The following is a 16,117-nucleotide window of genomic DNA, read 5'->3' as shown; positions in this document are numbered from 1 at the left end:
GTAAGCGAAACACCCTGTTACGAAAAAGATCACGTGATATGACTCATCCATCACTCAACAGCGTATTCCTCTTCCATTCACAGATCTCCAGCGGTCGTCATGTCATTGCTCGTGCGCATAGAAACATTCATAACTGCTCCCTTAGAGTCGGCCGAGAGAGCGGAAGCACTGGGTGAAATTACTTCAGGTTAGTGGCTGATAATTTGAGCAAGGTATTGTAGCCGAACACTTCTTGATTTTCCAACTCAAGCAGCTGTGGACAATGGAAGCCTGACCTTTCTCACCCTGGTGGAGCAGTTGGGACCCAAACTAACCAATACGGACCCATTTATTCGCGCGAAAGGTTTTTACTTTCCCTATTTTGAGCTGTTTTAAAGACGCCCTTGGTGACCCTTCCCATGTTTTAAGGCATTGGCCTGCTTTCGTCAGTGCTGAGTTCCTGCACAACTCAGCAATTGGGAAAGAATGTCAGTGAGTAAGGTGATGCACACGAATTTAGAGCATAACCGGAATCTCAGATTCAATGGAACAAAAGGCACGGTTCTTGTTAAGTTTTATTTAGAGAGACTTCAGGACCAACCCAGCGTTGGCGAGCTTCTGAAGGGCATTCATGCCTTGCTGAAGGCTAATGCAGTGGCTTCAGATAATGCACTGCAGATTCCTTCCAGGTATGAATTCGGGCGTACGTAATGAGTCAGATCGCCGGAGTATAGATATTGTTCCTTGTAGAATGTTTTCAGAAATTGCCTTACAAACATATCAACAGACGACCCGTCACATGGCGTTCAGTATTCTCGAACTGCTTCTGCAACACCATCTTACTGGTATGGCATTTTCTTTGCGAATCCTTAAGTAATAAAATCTTGTATTTATCGTGAATGTGGCTTTAGCGATGAAGTTTATGGGAGATGACTTCATCTCGGGTTTCATTCAAGCAATGGATGGCGAAAAAGATCCGCGTAATCTTCTCATGGCGTTTCGTATTGCCAAAGTCTTAATTGAGTCATTCGACTGTACCAAATTTGCAGAGGTGAGACAGAACCTACGGTATGTGTTGGGAAAGTATGCTTACGGTAGTTCTGCGGTCAGGACTTGTTTGGAGTCGTGTTCTGCTACTTTCCGATCACCTTTCGTCCTCCCCCAGATGACATCTATGGAATTACGGCAGATGATCTCAAAGTCGCTCTGCGAGACTGTATTTCGGCGACGCGATTATTTTCCACCTACGCTATGCCTCTATTAATTGAAAAGCTGGCTAGCATCTCTGGCAATGCAAAGGTGCGAAGCGTCTGATTAGACGCAGCAACGTAAAAGGTAATCGTCATGACTTATCGTTTACAATATCTACTAGCGCGATGCTATGGAAACTCTCACAGCGTGCGCTCCAGTGTACGGACCGGAGGCTGTCTTTCCTCATGCTGAGCACCTATGGCATTACCTGAAAGAGGAGGTTCGTTAATATTGGCGCTACACCAGTCGATCGTTATTTGCTTACACTGGCCCCTTCTCAAGGTTTTTAAAGCTGCGGATGATGCAAATATCACAGCAGCATTGGGCTCTATACGTGCAATAACTGCAACTCTCTCGAGCGCGACGGTGATATCCCATGCCATGAAATCCCCACTAGAGTTGTACTTGGAATTTGCTGTAAAAGACTCACTCCACCACCTAACGGATCCAGAGCTAAAATATGCGAGATTGAGTGGAAAAATGTTGGTCGCGGCCGCCTCCTCTTCTGGTATGCATTACCTGATAGCGTCTCGTTTGACTGCGATACTATATGTTTCCTGACCGTATCTTTCTTCCCCAGACCCTGCCTGCCACTATGTGGTGAACGCTGTTCTTCCCTCAGTCCTTGAACAATGCTCTGCTAGAGATATTGCCTCTAGACGCAAAACACTACTTGATGTGGTTGTAGATTTCCTTAGTGCAGGTCGAGAAGTTTATGGGTCAGTCAACACGGAGGCGATGGATGGTAGGGCATCTCTGAGAAGCTGGTTCAAAGACTCATAATCTAATTCGTTTAAGTCGATGATGATTTTATTACTCCGTTACTGGTGTTCAAGGAGAGGGTCCTGGACATATGCATTGCCGCCGCGTCAGCGGCGAGTGCATACGTACCGCTTCGACAAGCTGGATTGCGAGGAATTATTGAACTATTGATGTCCCGTCAATTGCTCGCTGGTCCTGAGGTGAGCGGCAAATTGTTGAAATAACGGAAAGACCATAATTCAAACAGCTGCTTCCGCTGGAAAGGTTGGACTGGCGTTAGGACAACTGCACCAATCGCTGCTGATGGATGCAGACCTCGATGCCAGATCGGAGGCTTTGGTCTCGTTAGTCTCGCTGTCTAGGGTGAGGCCGGACCTTGTGCTGCAGCATACGGTTTCGCAGCTGTTTGCACAACTCCCAGGTGAGTGGGGAAGCAGGTCAAGACAACGTGTTGTAAATCTCTTCCCCTGACGCCATGTACATCACTAGTTGGCAGCTGTACTGAGACGACTCCAAAACTGCTTTCGCTGGAAGAGCTGCTGGGAGATGTTCGAGAATTGTCCGTAGAACGAACACTGTGTGCTCCGGCGTTACAGCGCCTTCTGGAAAGGCTTGACAGTACGTGCGCTGCTTCAACTCGGAAGCTGTACATGGGTTTAGTTACGATTAACTCTGGACGAAAATGTAGGCGTCCGTGAAACCGCAGGTTCTAGTCACGGTGATTTATCATACGCAGAAGCTTTGTCAAGTACTATGCTGCACATCATTGAGCACCGCGAGAAATTGCCGCAGGAGCTAGGGGACAGGAATGATTTCGTGTCAGAAGCCGCTGAGAGCATTCTCTCTCCGTTGCTGTACAAGGCAACGATAGCCGCGGCAGGCAAGGGCGGTATCTTTACTACAACAACCATACTTCGCATTTGGGCGAGCATCTTTTCGTCAATCATGAGGCAATCCACGGTCTTGTGAGTAAACTCATACTTTCCATCAGATCACGACTTGTGAATTCAAAGTACAATATCACAATAGGCTGCAAGAAAAGATTCTCCGGAATATGATAGATATTTACGTCCGGGGGAATACGAGCCTGCTCCCTGAAGCTACGAGAACATTGCTCGGAAGCAGTTCATTCTGTCCATTATCGGTAATGGCATCAGCATCAAGTCTCCTGAACATATAATTGACTGAGATCCCGCATTTGTAGGCCGAGGCGCCGCTGCAGGAAACTAATGCATCTCTTCTCTTTGCGGCTGTTATATGCAGTTGTCGACCTGAGGTATGCCCTTGTGGACATTCAAGGAGTTCGACACAGATCTAATCTGTTGGCCTTAAGGTGACATTGGCAATACCCAGTATCAATGAGTTTTTACAGGATCTTCTGGTTCGGTCCCTGGACGCGAGCAATGAGATCTTAATTGAATCGCTCGCCAAAAGTGTGGCATCCATTCTAAACAAGATGCACGATGGTAAAGAAGGCCATGGAGCTCTTCCATATGTAGTTGTCTCATTCTTCCGGAAAAGATACAGCGGTTTCGGGATTCCTGCAAGATGGAATACTGTCAAAAATTCGTAGCGGGATATCCAATCTGGCTATGGTTCAACAATATAGGCAACAGTACCTGCAAGTTTACGTCTGGGTAAGCGAGATTTTGAACACCCGCTTTGTGTCGTCACTAAGCTGTTTCCTGTCTGTAGCTTGTCAAGGCTCTGGTGTTAAAGTCCCATCCATTGGGGTACGAGCTACTGTCGGACATTCTGGGACTATTGTCAGATGACAGTCTAGGTGCCGCAGCTGCACAAGGAATGGGTATCATCGCAAGCGACCCAACTGATAAAACTTTCACCAGACAGACCTTCGCAAATGTGAAGGTATCGGTGTGCAAAATCAACAGAAAGTGGGCGGATTGGTGGAGTGGTGCTAACATCCTATCTAGCTCCTCCACAGACAGCGCCTCTTTAGTTTCTGTGTGCCACGTCTTGTCATCGGCTTTCAAACTGGCTCAGCGGGTAACCAGTGAGAATTGGCGAACCTTCAAGACTTCGTTCCCTAACAGACACTCTCCTACTACAGCCGCCAAGCAGTGCCATCTTCTTGCACTTTCTCATCTTCTGCAGAATCTTCCGAAACAAGTCGTGTCAAATGCGCTCCCACAGGTGCAGATTGTTAATGGGACACACTACGATGCTATCGATACGACTAACATCGACTCAAGCTTTTGCCTCTGCTTCTTTCCTCCCTCATCCTTCCTTCTCCCGAGTTGAAGCTTGCGACATTGGATACATTTCAAGCTATGCTAAGTGACCATGAGGCCACCCTGTCTGATCAAGCGGCTTCGTTAGTGACATCGCTGTTGAAGATTGTGACAGCCAAAAGTGTTGCCACCGGGGATACCATGGTAAGCGGCTTACTGCCAGAATAACCCCATCGAGGTTGATACTCAATCCAATCCTCAGCATGTCCGGATGGCAGCACTTAAAGTTCTAGGGAAACTTCCCGAGTGCATGGATTATGCCATCCTTCATCCTCTCAAACCGGGAATACTGCGAGACCTGATGAGTGCTTTGGATGACCCAAAGCGACTTGTTCGCAAGGAAGCTGCTAATACCAGGAATAAGTGGTATGAAGAGAGTTGCTGACAACACCTTAATGTTATGTGCATACTCACTGCACTCACTTAGGTTCCTTTTACTTGGCCCAAAAGCAACATAGTTTATTAAACAAATAGTACCCAGTATATGGAGTATAATATAGCCATTCACAAACAGAGGTAGTATAATATAGTAATATATATTAGTAAGAGTTCATGTCTGGTATAATATTCTGCCTCCTATCTATAAATCTAATTAATACTCAGAAAGTATATACAAGTAGAGAGAAGGAGTTTAAAGAATAGTGCAAGCATAAAGCTCCACAAGAGATGTACTTAACTGTAACTGGCTACATCTATACCTTTCTTTTTTTGGCAGAAATTGTTATTGGAAGGGACTGTTATAAAATAGAAGTAAATATATCCAGATATATCTATTTAGAAATTTGGCAAGCTAACTATTAATGGTTATATTTCCATAACTGTTAACCTCTGAAAATATATAAAAATTAAGTTTTACCCTAATCTAAATAATGAGAGTGTGAAGCTACTAGTATATAACACTCTACTCAGAAACTATAAACATAAGAACTTTGTCAAAAAGAGGTATTGGAACATTATTGGATAGCTATACTACAAAATTATAAACATAAGAACTTTGTCAAAAAGAGGTATTGGAACATTATTGGATAGCTATACTACTATCTAATAGAGATACTCAAGGCTTATTGGATAAAGAAAAGAGTAACCAGTTACTATTTCCACAACTATCAGACAATTCTTTTATCACATTATGCCTTATTAAGAGGAGAATTAGCTAGATATTTGGATCTTGTAGACATATAGCAGGTTCTTTTGTAGAGAGCAAGGTTGTTGGCATACTATATATTGGTGCTGGTATTATTCCAAGGGAAACCCAATGCATTTAGGAGAATTAAGATTTTAGCATGTTTATTAAGCAGAGATACCAGCATTTGTCCCCATGGTACTCTCAAATTCTGGTTTTCTGACACATGCACAGAGCAAAGTTCCCTCTATTTTATAAGGAAGCAGACTGGTTTCCCTTGAAACTGTTGAGATGTTGCAGCAACCTAAATGCTGAAAATGGACTATAAAATCTGCCTTAAAGGGATGGCCCAAATAGTCATACAAAGATACATACATGTTAGAGAGTGTGGTGTGAGAATGGCAGAACTGCAAGGGGCAAGTGAGGCTGCAGTTGGACCACTTGGGGTGCTGGAAACAGTAAGGCAATAAAGAACTGTTGTGTTATGAGCCTACTGAGGGAAGCAATGCATACTGATTCACAGACACTGGGCCGATGCTTGGCACAATATCAAAATACTAAGTATCAGCACCCCCAAAAAAAGGATTAAGTGTTAAGTGCAAAATTACCCAAAACCCATAATTATCACCTTACTTTGCCCAGTTTCATTCCCAGCATCAGAGCTCTTTTCTTGTTTTTTGAAACAGTTTCCTAGCACAACTTTCAATGGGTTATCAGCCCTGAATACCCATAGCTGACTTCACAAATTCAAAGACTTGGATCAGATCTTGACACTAAAGTTTCAATTGATACATACTTACCACCTTTGCAAGTGATTGAGGGGGAGGGGGAGGATCAGCTGGTGGAATGGGCATCTGAGAAGGATGTAAGGGATGGAAAAAGGAGGAAAGAAAGGGCAATGGCTTGGATTGCTTTATCACTGGGTGACATTCAACTCATGCATGTTCAGTTGGCACTGACTGCCAAGGAAGCATAAGTTACCTTTTTGAGGTAAATCAACCTTTAGACATACCTCCTTACTAACATTTGTTTCAGAGATGTGTGCCTGCCATTTTGAGACTAATGAACTTGTGCTGACATTGTCCAAGTCCAAACTACTATACTTTAATACTACTGACTTAATACTACTGACTAACTAACTAACTAGACACAAAGTAACTAACAGAAGAACTCTGTTACATGCCCCTGTAAACTCTTGAAATGGTGTTGATTGGTTGCTGAGTGCTGCAGTGGGACTCCTGTTCCTGAGATAGACTGCTGTCATGATTGCCTCACCCCAGAACTTGTAGCTGAGTCCACTGTGGTGCAGCATGCACCTTCCCATTTCCACCAGCATCCTGTTCATCCTCTCAACAACACCATTCTGCTCTGGTGTGTAGGGGGTGCTGAATTGCTGCTGAATTCCCTTCTGCTTGCAGAATTTCTTGAATTCTTTGCCCACATACTCTCCCCCATTGTCTGATCTGAGAGTTTTGATCTTCTGCCCCATGAAGTTGGTTGCCCAGGCCTCAAACTCCTTGAATTTGCTGAGAACCTCACTCTTCTCCTTCAGAAGATAAACTGCCATCATCCTTGACTTGTCATCAATGAATGTGACAAGGTACTTTGCCCCACCATGACTTGGTGTCTTCATGGGCCCACACACATCACTGTGAACCACCCCCAGCAGTAGAGCCGCTCTAGCTGCTTCTCCCTTTGGAAAGGGACGCCTGGTGATCTTTCCAATGGCACAGGCTTCACATGGTGATGTTTCTGTGTGATTCTTGACCTCCAGACCGCTTCCCAGCTGGTTCCTAGCCAAGATTTTGATGCTGTTGACGTTCAGGTGTCCTAACCTGCAATGCCAGAGGTCCAAACTCATTCCAGAGGCTATGTTTGCATGTTCTCTTGTGTGAAACATGTAGAGACCGCTGCCTAGAGTTCCCTGGATTGCTTCCTGACTGTCTGAAGTCTTGATACAGCATCCCTTGCTGCCAAACTCAACTTTGGCACCATTTTCAGTGGCTCTTCTTACTGAAAACAAGTTCTTTTCCAGCTTGGGAACAAACCACATGTCTCTGAGGGTACAGAATCAGGTTCTGCCTGTCTCAAGTGTGATCTGGCCCTTCCCTATTGCCTGAACTGTTCTGTTGTCTGCCAGATGGACTTGAATTGGTGACATCTCTGTGTAATTGGTCATCCAATCCTTCCTGTGTGACATGTGCTGTGAAGCACCCGAGTCCACAATCCACCAGACTGCTCCCTGAGAGGTTTTGGTGTCATCTCCCGACTGAGCAAAGAATAGGAACTCATTCTGAGTTGCCTGACTGGTGCTGGCTTGATTGGCTTGTTGTTTGGTGTCCGCCAGAAACTTCCTGCAGTCCTTCTTGAAGTGACCCTTCTTGTTGCAATAGAAGCACTTCCCTGCTATCTTCTTGGTCCCACCATGCTTGCCAACCTTCTGCCCACCATCCCTGCTGAAAAAGGCCTTCCCTATGCTATCTCCTTCACCCCCAGCTTCCTTCCTGCATGTTTCTTCATGCAAAAGCCATGATGTGAGGAATTCCAGCATCAGAGAATCACTCCTGGCCTCCAAAGACACCACCAGCTGTTCATAACTCTCTGGTAGGCTGTAGAGTAGGGTGATGACTTGGTCTTCTTCACTGACTGGCGCCCCAATAGCCTCCAACTGCTGAGCCATTGTCCTGACCGTGTTTATGTGTCCCAACATGCCCCCAGTGCCGTCTTCCATCTTCAGAGTGAGAAATTTCCTCCTTAGATAGAGCCTACTGGCAATTCCCTTCCTTTGGTGGACATCACTGAGCTTTAACCAGGCCTCTTTTGCAGTTACAGCGGTCTGTACATGCATGAGTTGGGCATCACTCAGTGACAGAGCAATTACTGCCATTGCCCACTCATCCCTTCTCCTCCAATCCTTCTCAGAGGTTCCCTCCATGCTCTCATCCCCCTCAATCACACCCCACAGCCCCTTTTCCTTCAGCAACATTGTTATTTTGAACTTCCAGAGGTGGTAGTTCATGCCATTGAACTTTTCCATTGTGAGTTTGGTGTCCAAGTCCATGTTTGACATGTCTGAGCTGATTTGGTGAGTGGATTTGCTGTTGGGGAAGAGGTGAAATTGTCCTGGTGTGGTAGGTGGTCCAAATATGAGGTTGGGAAGAGGATAGGTCCATCAGGAAGATGGTGTGGCCGTCAGAAAAGAGATTTGAAGCAGGAAAATATCAGTGATAGCTATCAGGGCTCATAACCTATTGAAACTTAGTGCTTGGAACACTGATTTCCTGTGTAGAAATCACTTCTGAAAGGCCTAGTAATGCCTGTGGCCACTAGTAAGACTTCTGGGTGCAGTAACTTGTGGGATAACATGCTTGTATTAATTTCAGAGATGTTCAAAAGCCCCCTTTATATAACCCAGTACATTCTCCAGCCTCCCTCTGCCTTTGTTTACTGTTTACATGCTTCAGCCCACTTGTTTACATGCTCAGCCGTGCTCAGCAGTGCTCACAAGTTCAGCCATGCCTTGACAGAGTTACCTGAAGATCTAGATCATCACAAACCTTCCAGACCTTCTAAGAGTGCTTACATGATGATTTACCCCTTTAAATCATTCCCACACGCGACTGTGATCATTCTGATTACTCTAAGTCCAATTCCCCACGTTGTAACTTAGCCAGATCAGATGTGAACTGTTTTTCGACATTTCAGCATGATCTCACATCATGTATGGATCATACCGCGCGCTTTTAGCCTGATCTCAACATGCCACTGTGTGGAGTCTTCCTGGGCCATAACCAAACTCAAAGTCAAAAGATTGGAAGTTCATGACCCATCTGGCTTGTCTTCTGGTCAAGAAGGGCTGGTTCTGTAGCCACTTGAGGGACTGGTGGTCTGAGATAACTTTGAAGGGTGTTCCTTCCAGGTAGGGCCTCCAAACTCTGAGGGCATCATGGATGGCTAACAGCTCTTGTTCTCTGGTGTCATATCTGGTCTCTGCTGGGGCCATCTTCCTGGAGTGGTAGGCAACTGGTCTCATGCCTTTCCCATCATCCTGTCCAAGCCATGCTCCAACTGCATAACCTGAGGCATCAGGGAAGACAGTGGTAGGCAAGGCTGGGTCAAAGGGTCTCAGTACAGGAGCTTTGGTAACCATATTCTTCAGCTGCTGAAAAGCTTTCTCCTGAGGTTCAGACCAGGTCCAGGGCTTGTCATTCCTCAACAGGTCTGTCAATGGTGCAGCTTGCTTTGCCAGGTCCTTCAGAAAGCTATGGAAGTAGTTCACTAGTCCCATGAACTGTCTGACTTCAGTGACACTCTTGGGGGTGGGCCATTCTTGAACAGTCTGCACTTTCTTGGGGGTCAAGCTTGACTCCTTCATGTGAGACTACATGGCCAAGAAACTCTACTTCTTGCTTGAAGAACTGGCACTTGCTGGGGTTGGCATACAGCTTGTTCTGCCTGAGGGCTTGCAGAACCTGCTTGAGTGGTCCAGGTGGCCTTCTGGGGTCTTGGAGTAGATGAGGATATCATCTAGGTAGACAATGACAAAGATGTCCAAGAAGGGTCTTAGAACATCATTCATCAAAGTCATGAAAGTGGCTGGGGCATTGGTCATTCCAAAGGAGATGACCAAGAACTCAAAGTGACCATATCTGGTTCTGAAAGCTGTCTTGGGGATGTCTTCTGGGTGGATCCTGATCTGGTAGTAGCCTGACTTGAGATCCAGCTTGGTAAAGACCTGGGCTCCATTCAGTCTGTCCATCAGCTCATCAATCCTGGGGAGGGGATATCTGTTCTTGATGGTGATCTTGTTCAGAGCCCTGTAGTCCACACACATCCTCAAAGAAACTTCTTTCTTCTTGACAAAGAGGATGGGTGCTCCAAAGGGGCTCTTGGATGGTCTGATGTGGCCTGCCTCCAGAAGTTCAGACAGCTGCTTCCTCAGTTCTTCTAACTCCAAAGAAGAGAGGTGGTAGGTTGGTCTCCAGGGGGTCTGGTTGGGGTCACTGAGTTCAATTCTGTGATCCACTGTTCTCTCAGGGGGAAGTCCTGGGGGAAGCTCTTCAGCAAAGACATCTTGATAGTCTTCAAGAAGCTTGGTGACTTTGGAATCCATGGTGTCTGGTGGGGTACTGGTATCTTGAGGGTTCTTGAAATACACAGCAAAAGCTGTTGCTGTCCTCTTCTTCAGGGTTCTGGCCAACATCTTTGCTGATACCATGGTGATATTGGGTTCTGGCTTGGGGGTGGTAGGTGCTGGTACAGTGTTGGCAAACCACCTGACTCTGTTAGCGATCACAGGTAGCAGACCTCTAAGCCACTTAACTGCTACGCCACGCGGGTGCATCTTCACTGTGCCACGCGCCACATGCGCCACGCGCATCATTAGATTTCTCTTGCATCGCTAGTAGTATATTCAATAGTGACTTCTCAACATACAATAGACTTACATCTATACAAGAGTATAGTTCACTCTGTTCCTACTCTCTATCACTAATACATTCCCTATAGGAATATACCCTCACTAGCTAACAGACTCTAGGGTGCTGGGAGGTCTCAAAGGTGATGGTTCCCTTCTGGTAGTTGATACTGGGGTTCCTCCAAGCAAACCAGGGAACTCCTAAGATCATATCAAACTTCACAGGTGCCACTATGAAGTCAGATATCTCAGAGTAGGTGCCAACAGAGTACTGTAGGCTTTTAACAAAGCCAGTTCCTGGGTACTTCTTGTTGTCTGCCATGGTGATCTCAGCTCCTGCCAGGGGCTCTACAGTAAGCTGTGCCTTCCTCACAAAGTCTTGAGAGACATAGAACTGGTCAGCTCCATTGTCCAAGAGGATGGTGACTGGGATGCCTTGAGCTGAGCCCTGGACAATGAGGAGGTGGTTCCTGGGGATAGCTGTTCCTGGGGTCCTGCCCAAAGAATATGGGGCAACTTCTGGTTCCTGGGGTACTGGGCAGTTCTGGGTTTCTTGGGTTTTACTGGTGTTCTGGGGTGTCCTGGGTTTCTGGGTTTTTCTAGTGTCCTGGGTTCTCCCAGGGTTCTGGGATTCTCTGGTGTCCTGGGGGTTCTGGTGGTTCTGGGGTTCTGTGGTGTCTCTAGGCCTCTGAGGTTGTCTAGACTTCTTGGGTTCTCTGGTGTTCTGGGGGTTCTGGTGGTTCTGGGTAGTCTGAGGGTCCTGGGTCTTCTGGGTGTTCTGGGGCAGCTCCTTCAAGGAAAATCCTTGAATAGCCATAGTGCAGGGTGGTATAACAAGAGGGTCCAAAGTGTCAAAGGTTGTTGTAACAGGAGAGGGTACCATAGTGTTCAAATCAGGGTGCAGGTCCTTGGGGTCTTCCCCAGTAGAGGGTGGGACCCACTTCTCTACTGAGTCTCCTTGCCATTTCCCTGCTGAGGTTTCTTGAGGGGACAGAATGCTGCTATGTGTCCTGGTTTCCTGCACCTGAAGCAGGCTCCCTTCTTCCTGAGTTCAACCTTCTCAGCTTCAGTGAGTCTGTTGAGCTTGAGCTGGTTGGAGGTGCTGATGTTGTCAATCTCCATGGGGACCACTCCCATCTCTTGAGGCTTCTGGTTCCAGTGGAACTGGGGCTGGTTGGAACCATGGGTGTGCTTCCTACTGTAGGAGTACTGGATTTGGTCCACTCTGTCTGCTACTGCTGCTGCTGTGGCCAGGTTGAGAGTGGATCCTGGGTTGAGTTCCAGCTGCTCTTGAACTCTGGGCTTGAGACCTCTGATAAACTTGTCCAACTTCTCAGCCTCAGACAAGTCATCAATCTCCAAGCAGAGGGTGCTAAACTTGGTGAGATATTCTTGAACAGAGCCCATCTGCCTAAGCTTTGCTAGTTGGTCTCTTGCAGACCTCATAGCATTGGCAGGGAGGAAGTAGGCTCTGAGGGCTGTCTTGAGTTCATCCCAGGTGGTGATTCTTCCAGGCTGACCTTCAGGGTGGCTCTTCACATGACTGTGCCACCAGACTTCAGCATACAGCTCCAGGTAGGTTGTGGCAACCACGAGTTGGGCTTGGGGTGACAGGTTGGTGGCTGCTTGGAAGTATTCTTCAAGTCTGGTGATGTAGGTCCTAAGTTCTTGGACCTTCCTCTGCCCCTTGTAGGTCCTTAGCTTGCTCTGGAGGACTTTGACAAGGGTCTTGTCAACTCTGGCTGAGTCCTGGGGTGGGGTGCTGGTGCTGGCTGGCATGGTGAACTGCTGGAGTCTTGCTTGGTACAGTTGTTCTTTGGCTGTGGTCTCATCCAAGTCAAGGATGGCCTGGAAGAGGGCTTGCTCCTGGGGAGAACTCATCTTGTAATTGCAATATTACTTGCAATAGGGTACAATTCACCAGTGGTGGATGCTAAGTGATAAATGGGAGTTGCAATGTTACTTGCAACAAGGGCTGAACTGTCTGGGATAGACAGGTTTCTAGGGGTTGCTTAGGAGGGAGCTCCTGAGCACAGGTCTGGTGGTTGTTTAGGAGGGAGCTCCTAAACAGGTCTGTGGGTCTAAGTTCTTACTGATCTTGGTGGTGCTACCATGTAACAATTGGCAGCAGGAACAAGAAGACTAGGAAGACTTGGGGAAAACTTGGTTATTCTATTAGAGGGGGGTGTGGGAACACTCCCTTTTTATAGACAAAAATGCCAAGGCTTCAGTTTTATCTCTAACCAATGAAAAGACTTCTAAACTACTGAGTCACAATGTATCCTCCTTATCTTTGCAGCAAAAATTATTTTCTGCAGCTCAGTAAGGGGAATTTGTTTCAGACACGTGTCTCTGACTCACATTTTCCTTTCAGGAGTATGACTTGCCTAATTTAGGTAAATCAACCTTTAGGCCTGCCTCCTTACTAACATTTGTTTCAGAGATGTGTGCCTGCCATTTTAAGACTAATGGACTTGCACTGAAAATCTCTAAGTCCAAACTACTACACTACTGATACTACTGACTGACTAACTAAAGACAAAGTAACTAACAGAAGAATTCTGTTACAGAACTTTTCCATTGTGAGTTTGGTGTCCAAGTCCATGTTTGACATGTCTGAGCTGATTTGGTGTATGGATTTGCTGTTGGGAAAGAGGTGAAATCATCCTGGTGTGGTAGGTGGTCCAAATATGAGGCTGGGAAGAGGATAGGTCTGGTCTGTCAGGAAGATGGTGTGGCCATCAGGAAAGAGATTTGAAGCAGGAAAATATCAGTGATAGCTATCAGGGCTCAGAACCTATTATAAACTATACCCTATATATTTAATAGTTTATCATCTTACAAGGTAAGCTCTTTCATGCCTTAACTTTCATTTTTAACCTATCTAATGATTTATAAGATATTTGAAATAGTCAGGTAGTGACAGACATGTCCTGCATGCCATAGCTTTCTCTGTTGTTGCCTTGCTTTCACACACAAATTCATCTACCACAAGCACTGGACCCCCTTCTTTTAATGGAAGAATCAAATCTTTTCTGTGTCTGGCCATCCCTTGCAGCCAAACACCAAGATGGAATGATCGGCCATGGCATTGTCTCATTGGTGACCTTGCCATGGCACTTACACATGCAATCAAGTGCTTCAGGGCAAGTTTTCTTTGTTGTATTGATGCTATGAGCAACTGTATGGTCCCATCCATTGCTACACTTAGGCCTTGCATGCAGGTTACCAATTCCGACAGAAGTGTCCTCTGTGTGTGCACCCATCTCGATGTTGAAATAGCCTAGAAAAACAAAACTAGTTGCCATGTCTTCATTAAACTGCAAAACAAATGGCATTAAGTAGGGATGCGCACACCCATGTCTTTAAGCGCTTTGTCGATTGAAGCGGCTTGGTCATGGTAGTGCAGGATGGACGTGAGTAGGCCGATGTGCACCTTGTAGTAGTCGAGCTCCTTGGCCGCCTGCGACAGACGATTCAGTCTCCCGGCAAGTTGGAGACGAGTGGCAAGGTTTGAAGGATATACCAACGAGACAAAAGCCTTTAGACGAGACAGCGTGTACCCCGCGGATTTTCGAGTCGTGGTAATCACAATGGGGTAGTCTTTCACTTCGCCCAGTGCCACAGTCTTGTCCGTCAGATGCAAACTTGCGCCACCGGTAATCTTGAAAATGTCGCCCTCGGTGAGTACGCGAACATCATCTCGCTTGCGACTTTCACGCACAAGCGCAGCGATCAGCTCGTTTTGATGCTGTTCATCTTTGGCCTCCAAAAACACGCCGCCTTTCCACTGTTCGACTTTCCCGTAATGCAACTTGTCGTGAAGCAAGTCGAGCGTCAGTTGCACCATGTGTTGGGTACATGCGTTGTAACACAGTTTCTTGGCTTGATCGATATCCTTTTGCGACGCATGGGAATTCGTGCCTCCCAACTTGTCAGGTACCAGCGAACGATAACGCTGTTCTTCTTCACGAGAAGTCCACTGCGCTTCCACCTCCTGCATATGCACCCGAATGCCCGTATCCACCTGTTGCGACACCATGCTATTGCAGGCAGCCCAAAAGTTTCTCAGATTGACGGGAAAGCGCACCATCAAACTGAGCCACGGCACGAGCTTGTAAATCTTGTTGTCGACCGTGGGCGTACCAGTCATCGCCACACAACCTCCACGTGCCAAGCGGGCAATCTCCAATGTTATCGTAGTACGCTGCGTGGCCGCTAGAGTTTTGTGCACCTCATCCACGACGATAAACAGTTCGTCGGCCAGCGATCGTAATAGATCCGGAAGCTTGCGCAAATCATCGTGCTCGATCAACGTAATGACGTGCGGCCTAAGTCCTTGTACGTTCGCCTGCTTCGTGACGCCTTCCGGAATGACCTTTTTCGAACTGTCCTTCTGCGGCAGCATCCAATCCACTTGAAAGCCAAATGCATTGAGCTCTCCCGATACACTCTCGATTGCCTCGCCAGGTAGGGTCCACACGATATGACGCGGCAGTAAACCACGTTGTGCGAGATGCAAGATGTAGAGCGAGACGATGAGCGTCTTTCCGGCGCCCATAGGAGCGTGCAAGTAATGATTGCGACGACCCTTTTCGCGTCGAACTTCCATGTCTCGCACGGCCTCCTGTTGATGCAACCACGGAGCAAAAGGCGATCGCCATGCAGTATAGTTCCACTGGCCACCATCGCCATTGGCTGCAGCTGCAGCGTGTCCGAACGCCGCATTGGTACGTTGTTCGTTGCGTCGATTCTTGACAAGTGTCTGGATGCGACCAAACAGAAACCACAGAAGCGGGCCATTAGGGACTATAAAACAATTGAGACGATGAGGTATAGGGCGAAGTGCACCTGGAAACAGAGTCGAAAAACGCAACAGCCAGCGGTAGGTGAACGCATCCCACAGGTTGACCTGGTACTCCATGCCGGCTCCGTCGCGTGCAATGTCATTGAGCGCCACGTCACGGTTGAAAGTATCAAGGTAGTACAAGACACGATTGAGTACGGGTTCTGGAGGAGCGGCAATCAGCTCCTCCAGACCTTGAATTGCTCGCTCCTGAATTCCATCGCCGTGGTAGCTCAATGCCACTTCATCCGCATCCGATTCGATTCGCGAATGCACGGGCACCTGTAGTTTCAGATGGCGCATTTCGTTCCACAGCGTGCGATCGCGACCGTTTTTCGTCACAATCCAGTACTCGTTTCTCTGCACATCCCACACGGCCGAGCAGACCTTGAGTTGCGGCACCGGCGCTGGAATGGAGCGGAGGGGTACACCTTGCGCCAAGATCTCGCGCGCCTCTGCATCGCTCCTCCTCTATCGCTCTGAATCTG

General features: G+C 47.1%; 2 protein-coding genes across 2 annotated transcripts; one reads left to right on the top strand and one right to left on the bottom strand.

The window, feature by feature from the left end:
* Positions 1–92: 92 nt before the first annotated feature.
* SPPG_05684 (uncharacterized protein) lies at positions 93–4,824 on the top strand. Its single transcript, XM_016753895.1, has 24 exons — positions 93–187; positions 254–343; positions 409–471; positions 536–668; positions 730–824; positions 891–1,030; positions 1,090–1,278; positions 1,352–1,450; positions 1,513–1,738; positions 1,811–1,975; positions 2,029–2,192; positions 2,257–2,413; positions 2,482–2,610; positions 2,681–2,957; positions 3,022–3,136; positions 3,197–3,268; positions 3,326–3,458; positions 3,514–3,629; positions 3,688–3,861; positions 3,927–3,999; positions 4,064–4,146; positions 4,206–4,388; positions 4,447–4,610; positions 4,672–4,824. Exons 1-24 carry the CDS (start codon positions 100–102, stop codon positions 4,700–4,702), a joined length of 3,159 nt encoding a protein of 1,052 aa, XP_016607484.1. The 5' UTR covers positions 93–99; the 3' UTR covers positions 4,703–4,824.
* Positions 4,825–13,881: 9,057 nt separating this feature from the next.
* SPPG_05683 (uncharacterized protein) lies at positions 13,882–16,089 on the bottom strand. Its single transcript, XM_016753894.1, has one exon. The coding sequence runs from the start codon at positions 15,930–15,932 to the stop codon at positions 14,121–14,123; it is 1,812 nt and encodes a 603-aa protein (XP_016607483.1). The 5' UTR covers positions 15,933–16,089; the 3' UTR covers positions 13,882–14,120.
* Between the last annotated feature and the right edge of the window lie 28 nt (positions 16,090–16,117).

Source organism: Spizellomyces punctatus (assembly GCF_000182565.1).
Source record: "Spizellomyces punctatus DAOM BR117 chromosome Unknown supercont1.9, whole genome shotgun sequence".
Classification (NCBI taxonomy): Eukaryota; Fungi; Chytridiomycota; class Chytridiomycetes; order Spizellomycetales; family Spizellomycetaceae; genus Spizellomyces; species Spizellomyces punctatus.
Note: the sequence above shows the minus strand (reverse complement) of the source record. Positions and strands in the feature narration are given on the sequence as shown.